The sequence below is a fragment of the Phaenicophaeus curvirostris genome, chromosome 4 (assembly GCF_032191515.1).
Source record: "Phaenicophaeus curvirostris isolate KB17595 chromosome 4, BPBGC_Pcur_1.0, whole genome shotgun sequence".
Classification (NCBI taxonomy): domain Eukaryota; kingdom Metazoa; phylum Chordata; class Aves; order Cuculiformes; family Cuculidae; genus Phaenicophaeus; species Phaenicophaeus curvirostris.
The window spans coordinates 43,184,162-43,204,636 of record NC_091395.1 but is presented as its reverse complement, the minus strand read 5'-3'; the positions used below and the strand labels follow the sequence as shown (position 1 = coordinate 43,204,636).

The window sequence follows — 20,475 nt, the reverse complement described above, 5'->3', positions numbered from 1 at the left end:
TAAAATGAGAAATAACAATTTCAATAGCTAAACATGATCACTAGGTATCATGTGTTTTCCAGAAAAAATAATATTTAATATTTCAGCAATGCTAAACACTAAAAAAGTTACAGCCAGAGAGATGTCCTGTACATCACTTCAAAATAAGAAATGCACATGGAAATGAAAAAGCAATAAAAAAATGACACTAACAAAAGAAAAGAATAAAGATTTAAACGAAACTCACGTTCAGCCTGAGTAGTCTACAAAAAGCTAAGCTGAAAGAACCACAAAATAGTCTGGCCAGCATGGGCAAATCAAACCAATCAACTCAGACATGTGTAACAAGTCATTCATGATCAGCTGACAGTAGAAGCAGGAGGATGAATATTTCTTAGAACTGAAAATAAATTTTCTGACTTTTCTGGGACCACGAGAAAACATCAAAATTCTCTTAAGTTGTAACTATAAATATAAAAGTAAGCTTGAGATGCAGAAAGGGAATTTAGGAAAGTATTTGAAGAATTAGTATTTTAATTAAAGTTAATTATTTCTTAACTTTAGTAGATCAAAGCACATCTTCATGCTTTTGAAGGAATGGTGGGAGATAAAGATTAATTTTATACACATTTTAACTGTGATCTACACAAATCTGTGAAGTCAACTACCTAATAAAAGCTCTATAGCACCAAAACAACAGACTTCTACCCAAATTGAAGGATGTTCTCAGTTAGTGACTAGATATGAAACATGTCACCTGAATGACATTTTCACCTTTGGTTCATAGCTTTATAGGGTAAGATGCAACTAAGAAAAAGTAACAAATCTACATTCAGAAGGTACACTGTGCACCTTTATGGGAACATTTTTGAGACTACTTAATTTAAGGTCATGTCTGTGCTACCACACGCACTTGAATAATTCACTGTTTTCACCAACGGCAGCAGCAAGAAACCCATAGTATAGAATGTGTGAGCTGCTGAGACTGTCACCTAAAAACATTAGCTACATGGTTAGTAAGCACCTCTTTTCTTCAAATACAGCCAGCAAAGCTTTGCAAGGAAATGTAATCATACTGGAATTAGGAAGAAGCAGTGGTGGGCAATTTTCAAACAAAGAATTGAATGAAAATGTCTTCGGCTTTTAAGCACGGCCATATTTGAGCATGAGTAACTCAAACCCACAACTTGACACATTATCTTAATTCTATACAGAAGTACACGTGACTGCTTCCAGAAAACTGTAAGACAAACTAATGTAGCAAGTAAAAATTACGGGCAGACTAAAATCAAGCCAATAAGGAATATGAATTTTCTTCCACCTAATTAGTAGTCAGGTTATACAAGGGCTCTACTCCAAGTTCTTGCGGCCCTACAAACAAACCATCTTTTATTGCCTTAATGTCCAGCTCTGTGATATGAGGGCAAACTTCATAGGTTTTAATCACATGTAATAAACTCCACTGGTAACTTTCACTCATGAACTACTAGAAAAGGCTTACAGTGACAGTTGTGTTTCAACCAGTAATGACAGTAGTCATTCTGCTCTTACTGGGGGAGACAAGCACACGCATGTTTAGAGGATGAGCCCAGGCTACCCGCGCATACAAGAAGAATCTGCTGAATTACATAAGAAACACTGTGCCACTGCCAATATAATAAATAAGGACTTCAATATAGTAAATTAAAGAAATTTGTAAATTTGAGGTTGTTCACTCTGCCACGTTGTTTTCATTTTATATTTCTTCCCTCTACACATACAAAACCAGTCCTGTGTGATGCAGGATCACACACTGACCCAAAGCTCAAACTGGCAACTGTTCCTCCAAAGAGAAAGCCAAAAGTCAGATCCAATAAAAAGCATGTGCACTCTTAAACTCAGATTTGGGATAGAAAGTGGGTAACATCCCTTACAAGCAGAAAGTGCCCGCATTTGGCCCATCCCAGCTTTTTGATATATATGCATTAATGTTGTAGTTATAGGCTTACTTTAATCCCATATAATCCCTTTAAAAAGTGCATTCCCAGCTTTAGCAATTTCTTAGTCTCAGCTTCAGCTACTGATTCCTTCCTCTTGCATGCCAGCACTATCAACTGCACTGTGGCACCAAGAGCAAGTCTGCAAATTGAGCTAGCAAAGACTAACTCAAAAAAAAAAAAAAAAGGAAAAGGAAAATTAACTTGGCAGGGGGAGAGGAAGAATAAAAAAGAAATCTTTCAGACAGATAAATTCTGGCTCAGCCCAAAGGCGTACCGGTATATGTGTCAACACCAGAGCTATGGCAGAAACGAAGGAAAAGGACACTTCTGGCAGATTAAAGGAAGCTTCACGCTTTCCCCTTCTCAGATGCATGCCCTAAGCACCAGGCTGCAATGACACATCCCCCCTTCTTTGCCCTGTTCTAATCCAATGAATCTTAAGGTTCTTCATGGGAAGCATAACAACCTCAACAGGAAAAATAAAAACATCAGCATCATAACCTACAGCTAAGCAATGATGACCTTCTCCAGGAAAAAACAGGAACTGAAGCATGCTGCCTCGAAACAGCAAGGCTGCACAAGGCATAACCGTAAGTCCATCACAAGATGCAGAATTACCTGCTGTCACGTCAGCTGGTACTGAAAGGTAAGGTTACAGTGTGAAAATCCCCGTGATCCCCTTATATATCCATGTCTGGAAGGAGCAATAGGTGGGCAGAGGAAAAAGCTACATTAATAGCTGCATCTCCTGTCTTTGCAACCCTCAAGCCCAGCTCTAAACTATCAGCAAAGAGTCTGAGAAAAGCCGCATTATGAAATACAGTTCCCTTTCAGATTTGTTTGTCAGACAAAACAATCAGTTCTTGGTTAGTTTTTCCTTGAAAATGTTTGAGAGGTGCACCCACGTGAGTATTTATAGTATTGACACTATACTGACATCTGTATTTAAAAAAAACCCTTGAATATAGAAATGCATGATCTAGAGAAGCCAGCCCTCATCTTGTCTGTAAACAAGCGTTGATTGCTGTGACAATCTTGTGCTGCTGGTTGAAGTCCTCAAGAATGACTGCAATTCAATTACAGAGCAAGGGAATATCAATATCATTGCTTTTCCTTCTATAACTGGAGAGTATGAAGAACAGAGTATAAAAGAACAGTATATGTGGGAAAGAAAAAACCACGATGTGGCCCTACTGTATGCATGCACACACAGAGTTACTGGAAGAAAGAAAGGCAGTCTTGTATTTCAATTTCCTCTCTTTTATTTATGGTTTCTCTTGGTTAGCATAGTCCCAAAAGTTTTCTGCTGCGATGCTGAGTAGGAAACAAAGCAATTCAGAGAGGGAAAACATAAGTTGCAAACCCATTTCTAGGAACTCCTTTTCTCCTGCAGGTGTTTCTAATTTAATAAGTCAGGAAAATGGAGGTGGTGTGCTACTCCCTTTTTTAAAAATAATAAACTGAAAACACAGTCCTGTCCCTCCTCATATTCCTGCCCTGTACCTACTGCTACACTCCGGCTGCCTGCTGAACTGAGTCAGTGAGATGACTACCAATCTGGCAAAAACTAAATAAAATTTTTTTAAAAAAATTAAAAAAGGATTCTGAATGGTTATTTTACACAGTACTGCTGCTCTGAATTCAGTATATGGCCAAGCAAAGCTGAGCTTATACAAGGGAGAGGGCAACAAAGCAGCGGACAGGCTGTGAAGGGTGCAGTATAGCAATTTTTTATTTTTAAAAGAAGTACTGGCAGCTTATAAAAGCTTAAAATGTTAATCAAACCAAAGCCTTACTGTTTTTTTAAGACAGTTATGAACCACCACAGAGAAGAAAGAACACGCAGTTCCTGTGCTCGTCACACAAAAATCGTATAACCCATCTTCTGGAAGCAGAAATTGGTATCTAACAGTCCTTTTCAGCCATCAGGGAGAAATACAACAGGGCTGAATGAAGCAGTCATGCGAATGGCACAGTAAAGGAGGAAGAAATATTAAGACCAAGCTTTCAGAACTCCTAGTACTTTTGATTTGCAAGATATGAAATTAAACTAAATATGTTAGTAATGTAACGAGGAAAAAAAAATCTACAGCCATTTTCTACTTACATTTTTTAAAATATTAATGAGCTAGAAGAGTTTTAATAGTTCAAGGTACTTAATCCAATTTCTGCATGTTTTCTAATTTAAAATTATTTTAATTATATGTAGCAAAAATACTCAACATAACAGTACAGCGTTTATCTGTTAACCTGTTTGTAATGACATAATGTATAAACATTATTTCCCTGAAACAATACCAATCTAAGCCAGAGCTTACAAAATATATATGAAAACTTCTACATATCTGCAGCCACACCCACATCTAACTTGCAGTTCAGGCCCGTTAACGTAGAAGTCAAGATCTTATTTAGACCTGGGGTAAAATTCAGCCTACAAACATGATGAAATGATGAAACAACAGCTTGGAAATATCTAGAATGTGAATTCAGTTATGATGTTAAAAAAATAAAGCAAAATTGAAAATAATTATTTTAGTTCTAGTTAAAGAAACTCTTAACACCCGCAGTATTTTTACAATGCTCTCGTAGCTGTTGATGCAGTTTGGGTTGAGGCAGCAGGTATGAAATCCAGTCTGTTTGGCTTAGATCACTAAACTGAGCCTACGCTTTAGGCATCTCACAAATCAGCACTACTGCAGTTAAGTGTCCAGCTTTCAAAGTAATGGAGAGAAGGTCGTGACATCCCTTAAAGACCTTCACAAAGATCGCCCATTTGGGTGCCTAACCTCAGGCAGACAAGATCCCTTGCAGGCCGTTTCATTTATTTTCCTCCATTGAGTGGGTATGGAACTGAAGCACTGCAGAAGAAGTGCTTCACAAGGCACCTGCCTTTAGGTTTCAGCTTACTGCTGGTGCACAGTGGACTACAGCCCACACCATTCCCAGTTCAGGTACCTAACTGCTGTTCAGTTCCATGTTAAGTAAATGCTTTAAAACATAATCTACAGATTTTAAGTGTTTTTACACGAATGTGAAACCTGGTGAAGTAGCTTCATTTTAGGCATTGTGTTACATGCAAGCAGAGTCTCTTCTCAACCAAAAAGCTGGGAGCTAGTAAGCATTTTCAAAATTATTTATTTCATTAGCGTTAATAAAACAGCATTGTTCCTCTTGTTTATTCTGTAACAAACTACATAAAAAGGCTAACTTCAGAAAAAAAAACTACAGATGAGAGATTCTCATATTAAGTCAGTCAATATAATCTTTAATCCAGTTAAATAAAAACCTCAACAAAAAGCCGTCCGTCCGGGTTGTATACATGATGTCACCCATAAACAGTACTACTAGCTATAACGCACTTACTATAAGCCAGGAAACTTAAATGCAGTCAAGTTAGCATTGTGGAATAATTAGCAGGTGTGTGTACTAAAACTAAACTAGTTTTTTTTCTTTCTTAAAATTTGATTTAATTTTATGAAGGTTCTAGTGGAGCTAGAAGCTAACTTACTGCGCCTAACAATGCTTCTAGAGTTTTAAACACATGCTGAAAAAGAGACTTCAACACAGCTCTTTGTGATTAATGCATTAAAAAAGGAACCTACTTCCCAAGGTAAATAGCTCTTTTCAAGAAATTCCTTGAAGTTTCTAACACATAGGGCCTTTATTGTGATTGCACACTCCCACAAAATCCTCTTGATGATTTAGCAGGAAATATACAAATGGGATGGATAAAAACTTATTCCTACAACAGGTTATAAACCAATAACATCAATTCATTAAGACTGATTAAAACCCAAATACTATGATTGTAATTCTGAGCCCATTAAACCAAACTATTCTTGCAAATGTGGTCAATGGAATTAGGTTCTGAAACACTGAACTCGGATGCGATGCTCAACTACTAAATTCAACATCCCCAAAAAGGATAGCAAGAAGTGCAGCCAGCAGGCATGGAATCACAGAATACTTCAGGTTGGAAAGGAATTCTGGGGGTCATCTTGTCCAAAACCCTGCATAAAGCATGTCTAATCAAATCAGGTCTGTGCTAGCAAAAATTCTTACCCTCTATATCAGAAAGCTGGAAGCAAAGCACTTGTTGGGAATGGTCCCAAGAACATGTCCCCAGTCTTAACTGTAGAACCATACGCAAGAATTGTCTAGGGGAACACTAATCACTACAGATCAAAATGCTGTAAGGACCCTCCTTAAAAGTTAACCGATACAAATGATTGTGCCTCAGCATGTTGGAAAGCTACAACATGGTGTTTAGTATAGTAGTACAGGCATAACCTCATCGTGTCACCATTTGGAGAAGTGTGCTCTTTTGTATGGTCCAGCAAATAAACAGTCATGGGACTTGGGTTTTGGAAATGCTGGGGGTAGAGGTGAAGAGTGGAAATTACCTTAAATACATTTAACAAAACGATTTAACTGAGAAATAGAGTGCAGTCAGACTGCTCAGTACTTTATGGTCTCTCCGTAAAAGCTGAATGGTTCATCAATTCATTTCCAGTCAAGCATTTACTAAAAAACTGCAACACAAACAATATTAAAGGTGATGGGAGAAGCGTGTAATCCTGTATCAAGAAAAAAAAAACCAAACAAAAAACATGCTGATTATTCTCAAACTCTCCTCTTCTTAAACAGACTGTCCTCTGAAAGTAATGAATCTAAGCCTGTATTTCACTGATCACGGGCTCAATCTCTATTCACCATACAATCTCATTGAAGTCTCTGGAACTACCAACTGAATGGACTAGAGATTTGCAGAATTAGACTCAACAACAAACATGTCAACCCCACCCAATTTCCTATTTCCATCCTAAACTTGCACTTAATTCAGAATCAGAGTTTAAAAAATATCTGTATGCCCTATAACTCATGTGGTAAGAGCAATACTTGTAACTTCCAAAGAAAAACTGAGGTACTCACAAGTAAACATATTTAAATAAAGTACTATTGTATTTTCTAATTTCTTTGAAAAATAAGGTTTTCAAATGAAAAATCAAGCTGATTCTACTGGCATTTTTAACTCTCCCTGGATAACTAAAATCTGATACAATATTACCACAGCAAAGCAATCAACACAAAATTCAGTAAATACAAAACATTCTGCCCTAGATTGTTGGATTAATTTGAATTGACCTCAGGAATTCTAACTCCTGATGAAAAAAACATGTTATGGGGAGAGCAGAGGGGAACATCACCGCTCACATCCCTTTTTAATGGCAGTGTTTGAAGTCTAATCTCTAAAAGAGGTAAAACATTTGTTTCAACAAAAAAAAAACACAAAACCCAAACCTTTTATATAAAACACTAGAAGATACTCTACTTCTGCTACTAATTCTGCACTGAATAAGTGAGTGTTGACTTATGCAGCTAATATTAAATTTGGAAATTAAATACATGTCCATATTGTATTCAGCCTAGCTGGAATTCACTAGATTAAACATACTAATTAATTTGGTCATGGTGTGTTTTGTATTTTAATTCAGAATTTATTTATGGTGCCCTCATATTCAGTTTACTGAACTTAATGACTGCACTGTTCTTAAACATAACATTAGAAATGCTAACATTTTTTATCATTAACCCTGTATCATTCCACAATTAACATAAAATTATCAAAAGAATAAGTGACTGAATTTTTAAGCAACTTAAAACCCTTCTAAATGTAATCATAATTATTTAGTGCAACGTAAGAGTTGATATTCCATTTTCATTCTAAGATTTCTTCACTCAAGAGAGATAATAAAACCCCAGCTTTTCTGATCACATATTACTTTTAAGTTTCCTGTAGAGCACAGTCATTCATAGACGTATTTCTGGGTTATTATACATTTAGATAGATTGCTACCTCTTATTGACTGCAAGAACTACATGAAAGATGAACAGGCCTCAAACAAATATTTCATTACAAGGTGAATCTTGTTTCATAGCCTAATAATACACAAATGACTTTAAAAATTCCTGAAAAGTGATAAGCCTTTCCACTCCCAGCATTCACTAAGTCATCATTACGGACCTCAGAACCTAAGTGTTTCAGGGGTTTGTCGACACCTCCCAACATACTGGCCTCTGCTGAAATCACATACTTCTGCAATTCCCAGCCAAACCAACGGGGTGAAAAAAATCCTCCTATAATTTTGTACTGCAGTGCTTATTGAGTCAAACTGTATTGAATGATCAATGTACACACCCACATACACATATATATATTTAAAAGCTGACAGGAAAGCTTTTCATTCCTCTGGCAGCAATTTATACCAAAATCAAATTATTACTTCTGAAGATTAGACAATTAAAAATGGGGTAGGGTGGGTGTATCGCCATTGCAAGCAGCAAAGCAAGGTATGAAAAAGAATCCTTCCTACCGCCTATACAATCTCAAAGTCATCTCTTAAATCAGGCCCAAAACAAAAATGAGAAACTAAAATACTGCTGCACAGTCTTACTTTTCGAACTAATTATGGATGAAGGAAAACCAAATACGAAGACGTAACACCTCTCAGTCTGACCTACCAAACGCAAGCAAGAACTGCCCAGCATCCCCAGCTATGTTTTTACTTGTTTGGTCTAAGCTCAATCATCTGTGGAGACCTGGTACTTCTGAAGTTCCACCATTACTTTAAAAATACATTTCTGCCTTCTGACAGTGAACAAACAGCAGTTTAGTAACTGCTATCTGAACATTAAGACTTCCAGTTACTTTGCCTTCTCTGCTAAAGCAAAACACAAGCATTCACAACTTGTAACCAAAATTTCAACCAGCTGATTTGTTGGAATATCAAATCTTTCCTCTGCCCCAGCTGCACAGGTTCGGAAAATGCCACTGAACTTTTTGACACTGAAATTAAGAATATTTCTTAAGGGTGGTAGGGAAACACAAAGTACTTTATATATTCAGCGGCATGAATAAAGAATGTCTTTCTAAGAAAAAAAATGATTCAATAACATGAATTATTTTCTGCTTTCCCAATTTCACTAACAGAATGAGGGTTTTTTTTCTCTTAACAGAAAGAAAATGTCTGAGCCGTGGCGCTTTTCAGGGGCACCAAAGCCTATTCAAATTAGCAATGTATTTTACAGTAGGGAAGATGAAAACTGTTCACAAGAGAAGATGAGTTAAAGTGAAATGTAAATTGAGACCATTTCATGAGCATAAGCCCTACACTTCTTCATCTGCGAGGTAAATGATAATGTCTTCATTGAGGTGAGCAGAGCTGTGCTAGTTTGCTTTAGCTGGGCATGTCCTAGCTTCACAAACATTTACGCTCTCATTCATAAAAACAAAACTACACCTACCCAAGCTTTCTGAACGTATAGACAATAACACAGCTGAAAGGAAAAACATTAGCAATACAATTTAGATTTTTCCTAGACAACTGTGACACTACTCACTTTTGTAAAGCTGCTCAGTGCTCATTAGTCTCATTAGCATTACATCATTAGGAAAACAGATTTTTAAATAAATGAACAATTTGCTATGACAAGTAATGTGATATTTTTGTGTTAAAAGATTTATTATTGCTCCTGTCATTAGATTACAAACTTCTTGAGACAAGTGCTGGTCAGTTTATTTATGTGGCACTCCCAGTATAAAGTTTCGGTATTATTTCTTTAAAAAGGTCAGATAAATGTTCAAGGAATTATAATGAGAATGAATGAGGCTTTTGAAGGATGATGTAATCTTTCATTTGCTAATTTAAAGTAACACTTATTACCAATGATGATTTCTTCAGCCACTACACAGTCACCTACTCCATGACCGAGACAAAGTGTATCGGGGGCTTCTATGATTTCGGTAACTATTATATTAGTTTAGATCACATGCTGATTACATTTTTTCCCTTCTAAAAATTCTAACATGCAGCTTTCTATTACAATTTCTGCCAAGAAATTATATTTTAATCTTCATTTCACCGATTTTACCATTGATGGAAGTCTTCTTAAGACACTAAGAACTGTCAAGACTCAAATAAGGAAATAAAATACATTAGTTCCTTTGTATGTTGGTTTAACTGATGTCAAAAAAAATACTATTATAAAATATAATACGTTGGAAAATAACACCAATAGCACTACTGATTTCAATACAACACATTCCAAATTCCACACCAACAGAGCTTTTACAATATTATTTATTTGTTTGTTTTCTGACCCTGTTTCTGTGCTGTCACAAGAAAAATTAAGGACGCAGTATCTAGAGATTTTTGTAAACTGTTCTTTTACACTTCTGTAATTTAGGTGCAAAAATACAAATGTAAAGGTTAAATTTTGAATTTAAAAGATATATAAAACATAGATTATAGAAATTCTTCTTTTAAAATTAATTACTTGAAAGAGTAAGCAAAGTAGGCAAACATATTTTGCACTAAAAATTCCTGCAACTATTTCAGTGTTAAGATTCTTATTTTAAACATTTACTAGAAGCACGTTAAAAAACAAAACCCAGGAACGTAATAAAAAATAATTTAACATGTATTTTCTCATGCTGAAAACTGGTTTTGTTTTCTTTTGTACCTGAAGATTGCATTTGTATTCATTAAAGCCTACTGCAAAACCAAACCAAAGTTGCTACTATAACATATAGCGCGTGGTCAATATATGAAAAAAGATTTTAACACAAAGAACTAGTACAGACTCCCAGTTCAGCAGTATATAGCAATCCAAGTAATTTGCTGATTTCTGTAGATTTGCAGGGTATGTTAATCAGTGCTGAATTTAGAAAAACACTTTCCAATTTTAGTTTGCTGGTTTGATTTCGGTATTTCTAGGCTCTAATGTTTACAATTAACTTTTTTTGCAGACACAAACGCAGACATCATGTATTAACAACCTCAATCTGTTAAACAGACACAAGTTGCAAAACTTAAAATAATTAGGTCAGCTAGGCTTGTACTTGTATGTCCGATTTCAGTCTAAATTAGAAAAGCACGCCCACTTCTCCGCAAGACCCACGGCTTGTATCACGGCATGTATTAGCACAAAACAGCTCCAGGCTTAACCTGCTTTTCTATCTTGTGTCATGCAAGCATCGCCTTTGTGCAAGTATTTTACAACAAAAGTAAATACACTGTAGGATGAAACTATGTCTCATGCTCATGCGGACAGATCTCCATCTAAGAATGTAATTGGAGATACAGGTTGTGTTGTATTCTCTATTTCATAACATGTTTAAGATTATTCTCTTTGTATTAATTCAGTAGCAGCTATTTCTGTTACAGTATCAAAATCGAACCTGTACTGAAAGTGTTTCTTCCACAGCAAAAGGCTGAGCTAAGTGCTGTGGAGCACTTACAGCCTGGTATTCATAAACATTTTATAATTTTATTAGTGTCTGATCTGCATATAACAGGAACTACTTTTATGCAATGCTTCAGCTGACACATTCTGTACATTGTTTATGTGCACAAGTAAAGACTCATGTAATTAGTTCAATATGCAAACTTAAAACTACTGAATGTAATTAGCATGTCTTGCATGAAATACATAAATAACTACAACTTAGATTGAAGTCACTACCCTGATAACAGATGCGCACACCTAAATCATCTTAGAATTGTACTTACTATTTTCAAGGTGGGGTTGTTTTTTTAAAAAGTTTGACCTTTTTTACCTATTTTCCTCTAACTATTAAGAAATCAGTTTTTCTTAACTTTCAATACGCATGCATCACACGCAGCAGTCGTGTATGACCATATATACTATTGGTTAAGAAGAAACAGTGGTGAAGCTGATATCAGAAGGGGCACAGATGGAACGTGCAAATATTTCAAAAGATATTGAAAGAAGCAACATCCTTGCTACTTTTAAAAGAGGAAAAAAAAAAGTATTAGCATGTCTTTCATTACCCATGCAGGCAATATGCAGTAGACGTTCACCTTGCCATCTGAACCTAGCCTTGTGAGTTTTAATTTCAAACACTGAAGCTATTCGTCAAAATAATCTTGCTATTCTTCAAAATAATCTTGCAGATATGCATTGTTACAGTACATAGTGATGCACAAAGACACTACCTGTCACCCCAGACAGTCCATGAAGACCAATACCATAGTTTAAGGAACACTTTGCAATACAGGTGTAGGCTTGTTGGGTTTGATTGTTTGTTTTTGTTTCATTTTTCACAAAAGCACACTTTTTTTTTTAAACTACTCTGTCGAGCTTCAGTTAGGCCACAGAAAGGGCACCTGAGCCACCTGACCCTGTACTCAAACTCTTGGAATCCGTAACACTTGTTTTGAAATACAATCACCTCTGGAGATGGAACAGGCTTGCTATCAATCACTAACAAGTTAATTCCACATAATAAGGCAGGTTTGGATGCAGACTGATACATTGTGAAATGCTGTATCTAAAATTGATTAGAACAGCACTCAAAATGAATGCAGCCCTCCAAACCACTTCTTTGCTCAGAAACATTAATCTCAATTATAAGGAGAGCTTCATAATGGTAATGCTTGGTATGAAAAAAGTATGAAATAAATCAGGTTTTATAAGACACAGCAATTAATCAGTTTTAGAACTAAGAAAAGGAAAAGGCTGTTAAAGCAGCACATTTTTACAACAGTACTCTTTTAAAGCCCCTGTAACCTCAAAAGAAAGTAAATGCTTAGGGGTTTGTTTCATTTCAGTTGCTCAGCTGACAGGATGGATACTTGCCTTAACTTTATATTTCTGATACATTTCAGCACAAGCTAAAACTCTTTGCAAATAATACTAAACTATTACAAAGCTAAAGCATTTGCTTTAACATGAGGAGATACTTTTCAGCCTACGGAGAAGAAATACATGCAAGCATCCTGAAAGAACTTTTTTATTTAACCAGTTAGCCAGGGAAGAAAAATTTATTCCACCAAACCAAAGCCTTTATTATAACATACTAAAATTATTTTCAGATTTTTTTTTTTGTGCAGTTGATACCGCACAAACTTGCGGGAACTAAAGTCACACTATCGCTACATTTGCTAAAATAGTAAGCCTAATGAGTTTACATGCATCCATTTAACAGAACAGATTAGATAGTAAAGCTACTCTTAAAAGACGATCATAATACTATATACATATGTTAATCCATTCAACAGTCTCTAATGTGTAGTACCACAGTTCAGATCTGACTCTAAAACTTAGACAAGTGCAACAGACTTGCCTAAGATTTGAAAAAATATTTTAAGATTTCTCCCCAAAAACTTTGTATTTTCTTTTGAACACTGCCAGAGAGGAGCCTTCTGTAAGACAAATGCAGTATTTGGTACAGTAAATGCAGTATGGTTATAAAATTAAAAGTAGTTCTGACCTGAAGCCTCAGCATAAGTCTCTGGTATTTTCTTTTAAGTCTATATAGGACAATGTCCCTTCACAAACAGCACCTGATCCTCCAAGTCGCTGAGCACCCTTGGTTTGTACTGGGCCTAATCCAAAACTGGTGCAAGTCAGTGCGAGTTTCTGCACCAGCCTACACGGGCACCGGTCTGCAGAAGGCTCACTGATTTTAACCGGAGATAGGTATACTCAGGATCTCACTAACGCAAGCCTACAATCTGTTAGTTGCTGGGGCTAGGAGATGACAAAAACATGTTTTAAGTTTAATTATTATTTTATTTTCTGATATTTTATGGGGTTCGTACCAAATAGCTGCCTATTTAAAGCAGCTATGGCGTATTGATTTGTAACTTTAAATCTAGTTTCTACTACTAAATCCTTTTTCCGTTTTCCATTTGAGGAGAGAATAATTACTCCTGGCTCAGAGATTTGACTGAAGTACCAGTCTTAACTCGCTAAACGGATTATGAATGTTATTCTGGGTTTTTTTTCCTCCAATAAATATCAAACAAAAGAATCTTCTTAGCATGGTCAAGTATCTCTTCTACTGAAGAATATCTTCCATCTCAGTGTTCACTCGTGTAAACTCATTTCACTTTTTAGTCTGATGCATGTACCTAATACTTCAGTACTGTTGGCTGCCTCTTCTCCCTTAACTTACCAGACCACTGAAAATAACCCCGCAAGCTCACAATGGCAAAGGTAGGAATTGTAAAATAATGTTATTTTTCTCAATCTATTGTACTTCCTCAAAGTTCAAGCAACATATTTTTCATCTATATTCATACCAATATAGTGCCTATTCTTCCTAACCACTCTTACATTACATGAAATACACTTTATGAAAATCTTTGCTTACGTAAAATATTAACCAGTTGCCTAGATATGAACGTATTAATAATTCTGAATAGCACTTGGATTATTTTAGAAGGGAACAGCAGTTATGGTTTTCATTAGAGAGCGTCTCTAAGTGCTTTACAATTCACTCTTCTGCAAGATAACTGACCATAGACAAGCAATGCTTATACATCAATATGCTCTTTCCTAGACTGAATTTTAGGATACAAGCATCCACAGAATTTTACTGTAGCTCTTCAGCAAAACGATGCAAAATATTTTGCATTAAAAAGTACACATAAAACGCATCAGGTAGCAGCCAAATAAAACCAAACAAGCATCCAATTAAGAAGGCTTGAGGTAAGGGACACGTGGTATTTAGAACGTACAAAAATAAAACCGCTAAAGTTTCTTTTTTAAAAAAAAAAAAGTATTTTAAAGCTACAACTTTAGATGAGCCTAGAACTACGTGATGTCCTATAGAAAGGGCTCCTATTAACAAAAACTTTCAAGAGCGTGGGCACAGAGAGGTGCCTTTCCGCGTATTTTAGCTTATTATTTTTTCTTTAAGTCAGCTTCACAAGGTAAAACTTTTAAGCCCACGGAACAACGGACCCGCTTCCCATATCCACGCGAAGAAAAAAAACCCCAGAAATATCTGCAATTTCACGAGGGAGACCCCCCCCTTCCCCTCCCACCACCACACCGACACGCAGCTGCTTTTGGGCACCGAGTGTTTTCGCTACGGAGCCGCTTCCCCTCCAATTTCTCGAGCAAATCACTAAAGATGCCGTCCCCGGCGGTCACCAACCCTCCTCCTCCCGCGGCGAGCCCCGGCAGCGCCTCCGGAGCCGCGGGCCCCCGTCAGGGTCCGTCCCCGCCCGCTCCCGCTCCGCAAACGCCGCCCGAGGACGCGACCCCGGAGGGAAGCGCCGCGCCGACCCGGGGTAACGCCAACCAACTTCCAACCCCCCCCGCCCGCCCCTAAAACTTACAGGGGACGCGCTTATTCGCGCCTCCTCCCCGGCCGCTAGCGCTCACCAGACCGAGAGCTACGGGCGCTTCCATTCATCCTCCCCGAGAGCGACGGAGCCCGGCGCGGGGGAAGCGCCGGCAGCGAGACCCGGGGCGAGCGGAGCGCCCCCCTCCATCTATCCAGCCCTCCAGCCCTCCCTCCCCGGGGACGCGCGGCGCAAGCCCCGCGCGCAATTTTCCGCCCCGCCCCGCGCAGCCCCCAGCTCGAGCGGCGCCCGCGGCTTCCCCCGCAGGTCCCCTACCTGGCGCCGGGGCTGGGGAAGCGGGGAGCGGAGCGGGGGGCGCGCAGCCGAGAGGAGGGAGGGAGAGGAGGGAGAGAGGGAAGGCAGCGGCTCCCGCGGGCGCGACGTGCGGAGCGCGGCGCTTCCCGCCGGCCTCGCCGCCTCCGCGGCAGCGCGGGGGAGAGCGGCGCTCGCCCGCACTTTGTGAGGCCGGGCGGGCGGGAGCGGAGGGCGGGCGGGAGGGCCGGGCGGGGGGAAGGGCCACGGCTCGCCGCCCGCGCCGCCCCCCCCCGCCGCGGAAGCCTTACGCGTCCCGCGGAGTTTGGCTTTCCCCGCCTCCTTCCCGCCGGGGCGGGCGGGGAGTTTGGCCCCTCTTCTTGCGGGAGGGGAGGGCGAGGGGCCGCCGCGCGGGGGAGGAGCGCGGGGAGGAGCCGCCGCCGGCACCGGGCGCCGAGGACGCGGCCGCCCCGGGACGGGACCCGCCGGGACGCGCGTCCCCTGCCTCCCGCCCTCCCCGCGATCCCCGCCGCTCCGCTCCCTCGCTGCGCCCGGTCGGGGCACCCGCGGCGGTGATTTGGGGGCCATCCGCGAGCAGCGCTTGAGGCTGATGAATGGCTCTTCGCAGCTTTTCTGCCCCGGTGAAGGTGCCCGTGCGCTCCTGATTGCAAACGCTAATGAACTTAACGCGGCTTCGCTACGCGCTCGCTCTCCCCGGCGCGGGCACAAAGCTTTCGTCCGCCCTATTTTGTTTGTTGTTTTTTTTTTTCCACGGGGACCCGCTTATTTTTAGGAGAGGAGGGCGATGCTGCGCGCCTCCCGCAGCGCCGCGGCCCCTCGCCCGCAGCCGGAGCCCCCGGCGCCGCCGCCCCCCGCCCGGACCCCCCCGGCCGCAGCGCCCCCGGGGGCTCCCCCGCACCCGGCGCTTTTCGGAGTTCGGCGGGAGCCGGTGCCGAGTTGACCTGATTACGGCTCGAGCAGCCGCTTTTCGAGCCGGTTCCCCTCGCGTACAAAGGCGCTTCGGCTTATTTCTCTCCCTGACTCCTCAGCATCTTCTCGGCTCAAAGTAGTAGCTGTAACTTTTCACACGCTGAGATGTTACCTATCTATCTATCTAGGGCTGCTTTCTTTTTTCCTTTTTTTTTTCCTTTATCCTTTCCTTTAAAACTCAAAGGCGTTTCGCACACGAGATGCGAAACACTCGGGGAAGTTGGCTAGAGGAGCAGTTTTGAGCGTTTAGCCAGCTACCCGCTGGGCCACTTTGATTTTACAAACTTAAATTTATCTGCCGCACCTCCGACTCTGCAATGAAAGAGGCGCGACTATGCGACCTTAAACACTCCCGAGGAAAATTCCTATATTCCCCTGACCCGAAATGACTGGAAATGCCTCCGAACCACAGAAACGTTACGGCAGATGTTCCCGACGAGCATCGCTCGGGGTGTATCTGTGGTCAGTCCAGCGGTTTTAACTCATGTGCGAGCGTTTTACCGCTGTGTTTTCCATTGTATTCGTACTTTGCTGGGCTCGACCTGCGAGGCGAGGCACCTGGGTATTTAAACTGATTCGAGAGTGCTGAGATCAGCACTTAAGAATTGCAGAAGATGCTGCGCGCACGCAGACACAGACACACACACATCGCCAGCATCACAAAGCACGGTTGTGCAGCGAGTGTAACACAGAACCACAGAGGTTTCAGGCATTCTGAGTGGGCAGCCAATGTGTAATTCACGCTACTGAACATACAGAAAACAAACCAGGTATTTTATAACGGAAATAATTTGTTTTCAACCTTAGGAGAGATGTAATGTTACTAATCATCTACTTTTAATTATAGGTTTGGGGAAGTTCTTTTGAAGATACCAAAACTAAACCAATGGGATGGAAATGGATGATCTACTCTGACTTTTAGGGTGACTCTGAAGTGGTGGGATTTAATTTTAAAAGGCAGGAGTCACAGAGACCTCACTAAACAGAGATCTGTGCAGGTAAGTGCCCAGGTGGCACAGGTAGAACTGGAATCGTCACGACCTTGTCTTTCAACTGGAATATCCCGCAGAGGATTTAGTCCTTATAAGAAAGCACTCGAAGTGTGTAAATGTGAATTGCACAAAATTCTTTGTTACAAAACATATATAGCTAGACAAACTTGAATAATCTTAACCCTGAACTTACGCCACATGCTGATATTGTTGTGTAGTATGTAAAATAGCATTTCTGCTACACCAAAAGGAAATCTTGAAGAGTCAGGGCTTTACACATGGCTTCCTTCTTTTTGTCTTACAGTCCTCTAACACAAAATTAAAAACTGTATTTTGCAAACATATGAAGCAGTATATTTTTTGCACAACTACTTCAAAGGATTTGCATTACCATAACTAATTCCAGTCGTCTAGTACTAACCTGAACTTTTTATCACCTCCAAATGTGAATTAAGATGCTCCTTTATCATAAATAGAAAGATTATATAATTTCTTCCTTATGCAAAGCCCACCGGATAAACAACAAACGTCAACTACTTATTAATACATATTTGAAGTTCAGTGTAAGTTATTTTGGTGCTCTTAACTTAAACATAACTGAAGCAGCATTACTGGGCTTACCGAAGTTTAATTAAATTTCAGCCTTCAGAGTTTAAACTAATTTGAAAAGTGTGCAGTCACATTTGTGTTAGAGCTTTGTAGGAAAGTATCTTCCCAATGTCAACTTTTAAATGTGACTAAACTCTCTAAAATCACGGTCCACCCCTTTCTTACCGCTTTGGATTGCCAAAGAGAGAAATAACAAAAGGATACGCATTCCTTATTGACTTAAAGAGTCTTCCTTTTCTTATGTGATTATCAGTAAATCTTTTTGGACGGTGGGTGTTAGTGAAAGGAGAAAGCAGGACGTCCTCTCCTGCAAGACATACCGGCTCCTGCACTAATCTACCAGTAACAGCAAAAGATGAGACGAATTCAAGACTTCATCACGTTCTTTCCAAACTTCTTAAACTGCCCTTAATGTGTCCTTTCTACCTGAACGCTAACTCGAGCTTCTCCAAGTTTATCAGCGCTCTCTGCTCACAGAACTCCACAATCTTTAGGACAGTGGTTAGTCTGAAACTAACAGGTCTCCAAATCTCTGCGTTGTCAGCGGTCTGTGATTTACAGGTCATGGAGGAAGAAATTGTTTCTAACCACCCATTGTCTTTCGGGGCAAGCGGCAAGATGCGGTTCAGCGCAGCTAGGTAGGCATCGCCTCTGCGTGATGGAAACAATTAGCAACATCGCCCTGCATCGGGATATCTCATAATCACGATCCTAATTAAGAAAAAAAAATTAAAAAAAAAAAAAGAAGCGCTCCTTTTGACTCTTTCATCAATCTTGCTGGTTGAGGCTAACATGGCAGCAAGTGCTCCCATTTGTTCTCCATTCGATCAGCTCCTGTCCCCGCGCAGGGACCGAGCTGGCAGGTCCCTTTGGAGAAGGCGGCGGAGCTGCTCGAGCTCCCCGCGGGCCCCGGGGAGCGGCGGAGCCCGCAGCCCCCGCAGCGCCGGCGGCCAGGAGGTGCCCGCACCGGGCGAGTCGGCCCTGACCCCCGGCCGGGAGAAGCACCATCCCGCCCCGATGCTCTGGGGAAGGTTTTGGGGAGAAAGGGCCCCGCAGCGCCTCTCCGCCGTGCGGGGGGAGCCCCGGCCGAGCCCGGGGGGCGGGGAGCTGCGGGGTGTCCCCGGTCCCCTCGGGGCCGCCAGGGGAGCGAGAAAGGTTCTTCCCCCCGGTGCCGGATCGTGGTAAAATTGTAAAACAGATCTTATAATCTGATCACTGACAAAGCCATAAAATTAAATAGCTGTCTGCAGAGGGAAATATGTCTTAATTACCTTAATTAAAGCAAGATAGGGCCTTACGCACATTCATTTGGAAGCCACTAAATGTACTGATTATCATACAAATCAACCTTTAAATGGGGGTCATGCTTTTCCACTACATTAGTTTGTGTTCCACTGCATAAACCAAAGCTATATGGGAAGCTGACCTCTGGTGAAAATGATGCACTTCAGCCGCACACGACCGCCGACCCTCTTCCTTGGGTTCTTAGGAAAGAATCTGAAGGAGTTTGCATACGATTTGGCATACAAAAATACCTTTCGTAGGGTGTTAATACTACACGAGGAACTACTGGCTGAGCTAAACTTTATGGCCTTAAAATCAAGCATAGAATCATTTTAATCACCTTGTATTCATAAGTAGGAGCCATCAGAAAACACTGCTATTGCCATCACTGGGAATTGGTACATGAGGCCATGAAAAAGTTAAGATTTATGCTTGCTGCTGTAACACTTTCCCAGCAAACTATAGCTGGGGATAACTATCCATACTCCCCATTAACAGGAGGAATGCAGAAAATTTCAGTGATTCAGAAGTCAATATACAGATCCTATATGTGCATGTGCATGTAAGATATTCACATTTAATTCAGAATTTATTATTTTTACAAGAAGAAAAAGGCCTTGTTCTAAATAAGCTTCAAACCCATAATTAACTTTTTTTTTTCCTTTCATAGGTTTCTGGCTGAAAGGTGTATGGAAGAAAAATCATTATAAGAAATGTCACCAATTATCTGTTCAAATGAAGGAAATCTACAGAAAATATTGTTTGAAAAAAATAAAAGATAAGCACATGGAATGAGGAAAAAAGAAAACAACTGTGTTTTTCTGTTGTTTGTTGCTTTCCTTTTTCCTTCTCCACTGCCACATACTCCTCTTAGCAGAAGACATCACTAATAAATGCAGTCTGGGAAACATACATCTCTAACTAAAAGCCTTAATGAAGGACAATGATCTGCTCTTTTATTTTGATAATTTGGATGTTAATTGTTCTGTCTGACATGCCTAAGCAGAGATTTTATTAAAATATTACTAGTTTAAAATTTTTCTTAGACTGATGGTAGTAAAATATGTCGTATTCAAGATGACTGCTTTCATTCCTGGAAGACAAGAGTTCAGGCTGTAGAGTGGTAACAATCTGTGTTTGTTCCTGTCTGCTCAGGAGAACTGTTTCTAATTGATCTGGCATGGAATTTAGTTGGAAATGTGTATGTTGCAACCTAAGCACAGTCCCTGT

The 20,475-nt window shown here is 40.3% G+C and overlaps 2 protein-coding genes across 19 annotated transcripts in view; both read right to left on the bottom strand.

Annotated features, from left to right (window-relative positions):
* TENM3 (teneurin transmembrane protein 3) overlaps nt 1–20,475 on the bottom strand; it is a 485,815-nt gene that overhangs the window by 416,717 nt on the left and 48,623 nt on the right. The gene's annotated exons all lie outside the window — the stretch shown is intronic.
* LOC138720373 (proline-rich protein 2-like) lies at nt 15,269–15,958 on the bottom strand. Its single transcript, XM_069856561.1, has one exon. The coding sequence runs from the start codon at nt 15,956–15,958 to the stop codon at nt 15,269–15,271; it is 690 nt and encodes a 229-aa protein (XP_069712662.1).

Coding starts and splice junctions, on each gene's coding strand:
- LOC138720373 (XM_069856561.1), bottom strand. CDS start 15,958: ATGGCCCCCAAATCACCGCCGCGGGTGCCCCGACCGGGCGCAGCGAGG.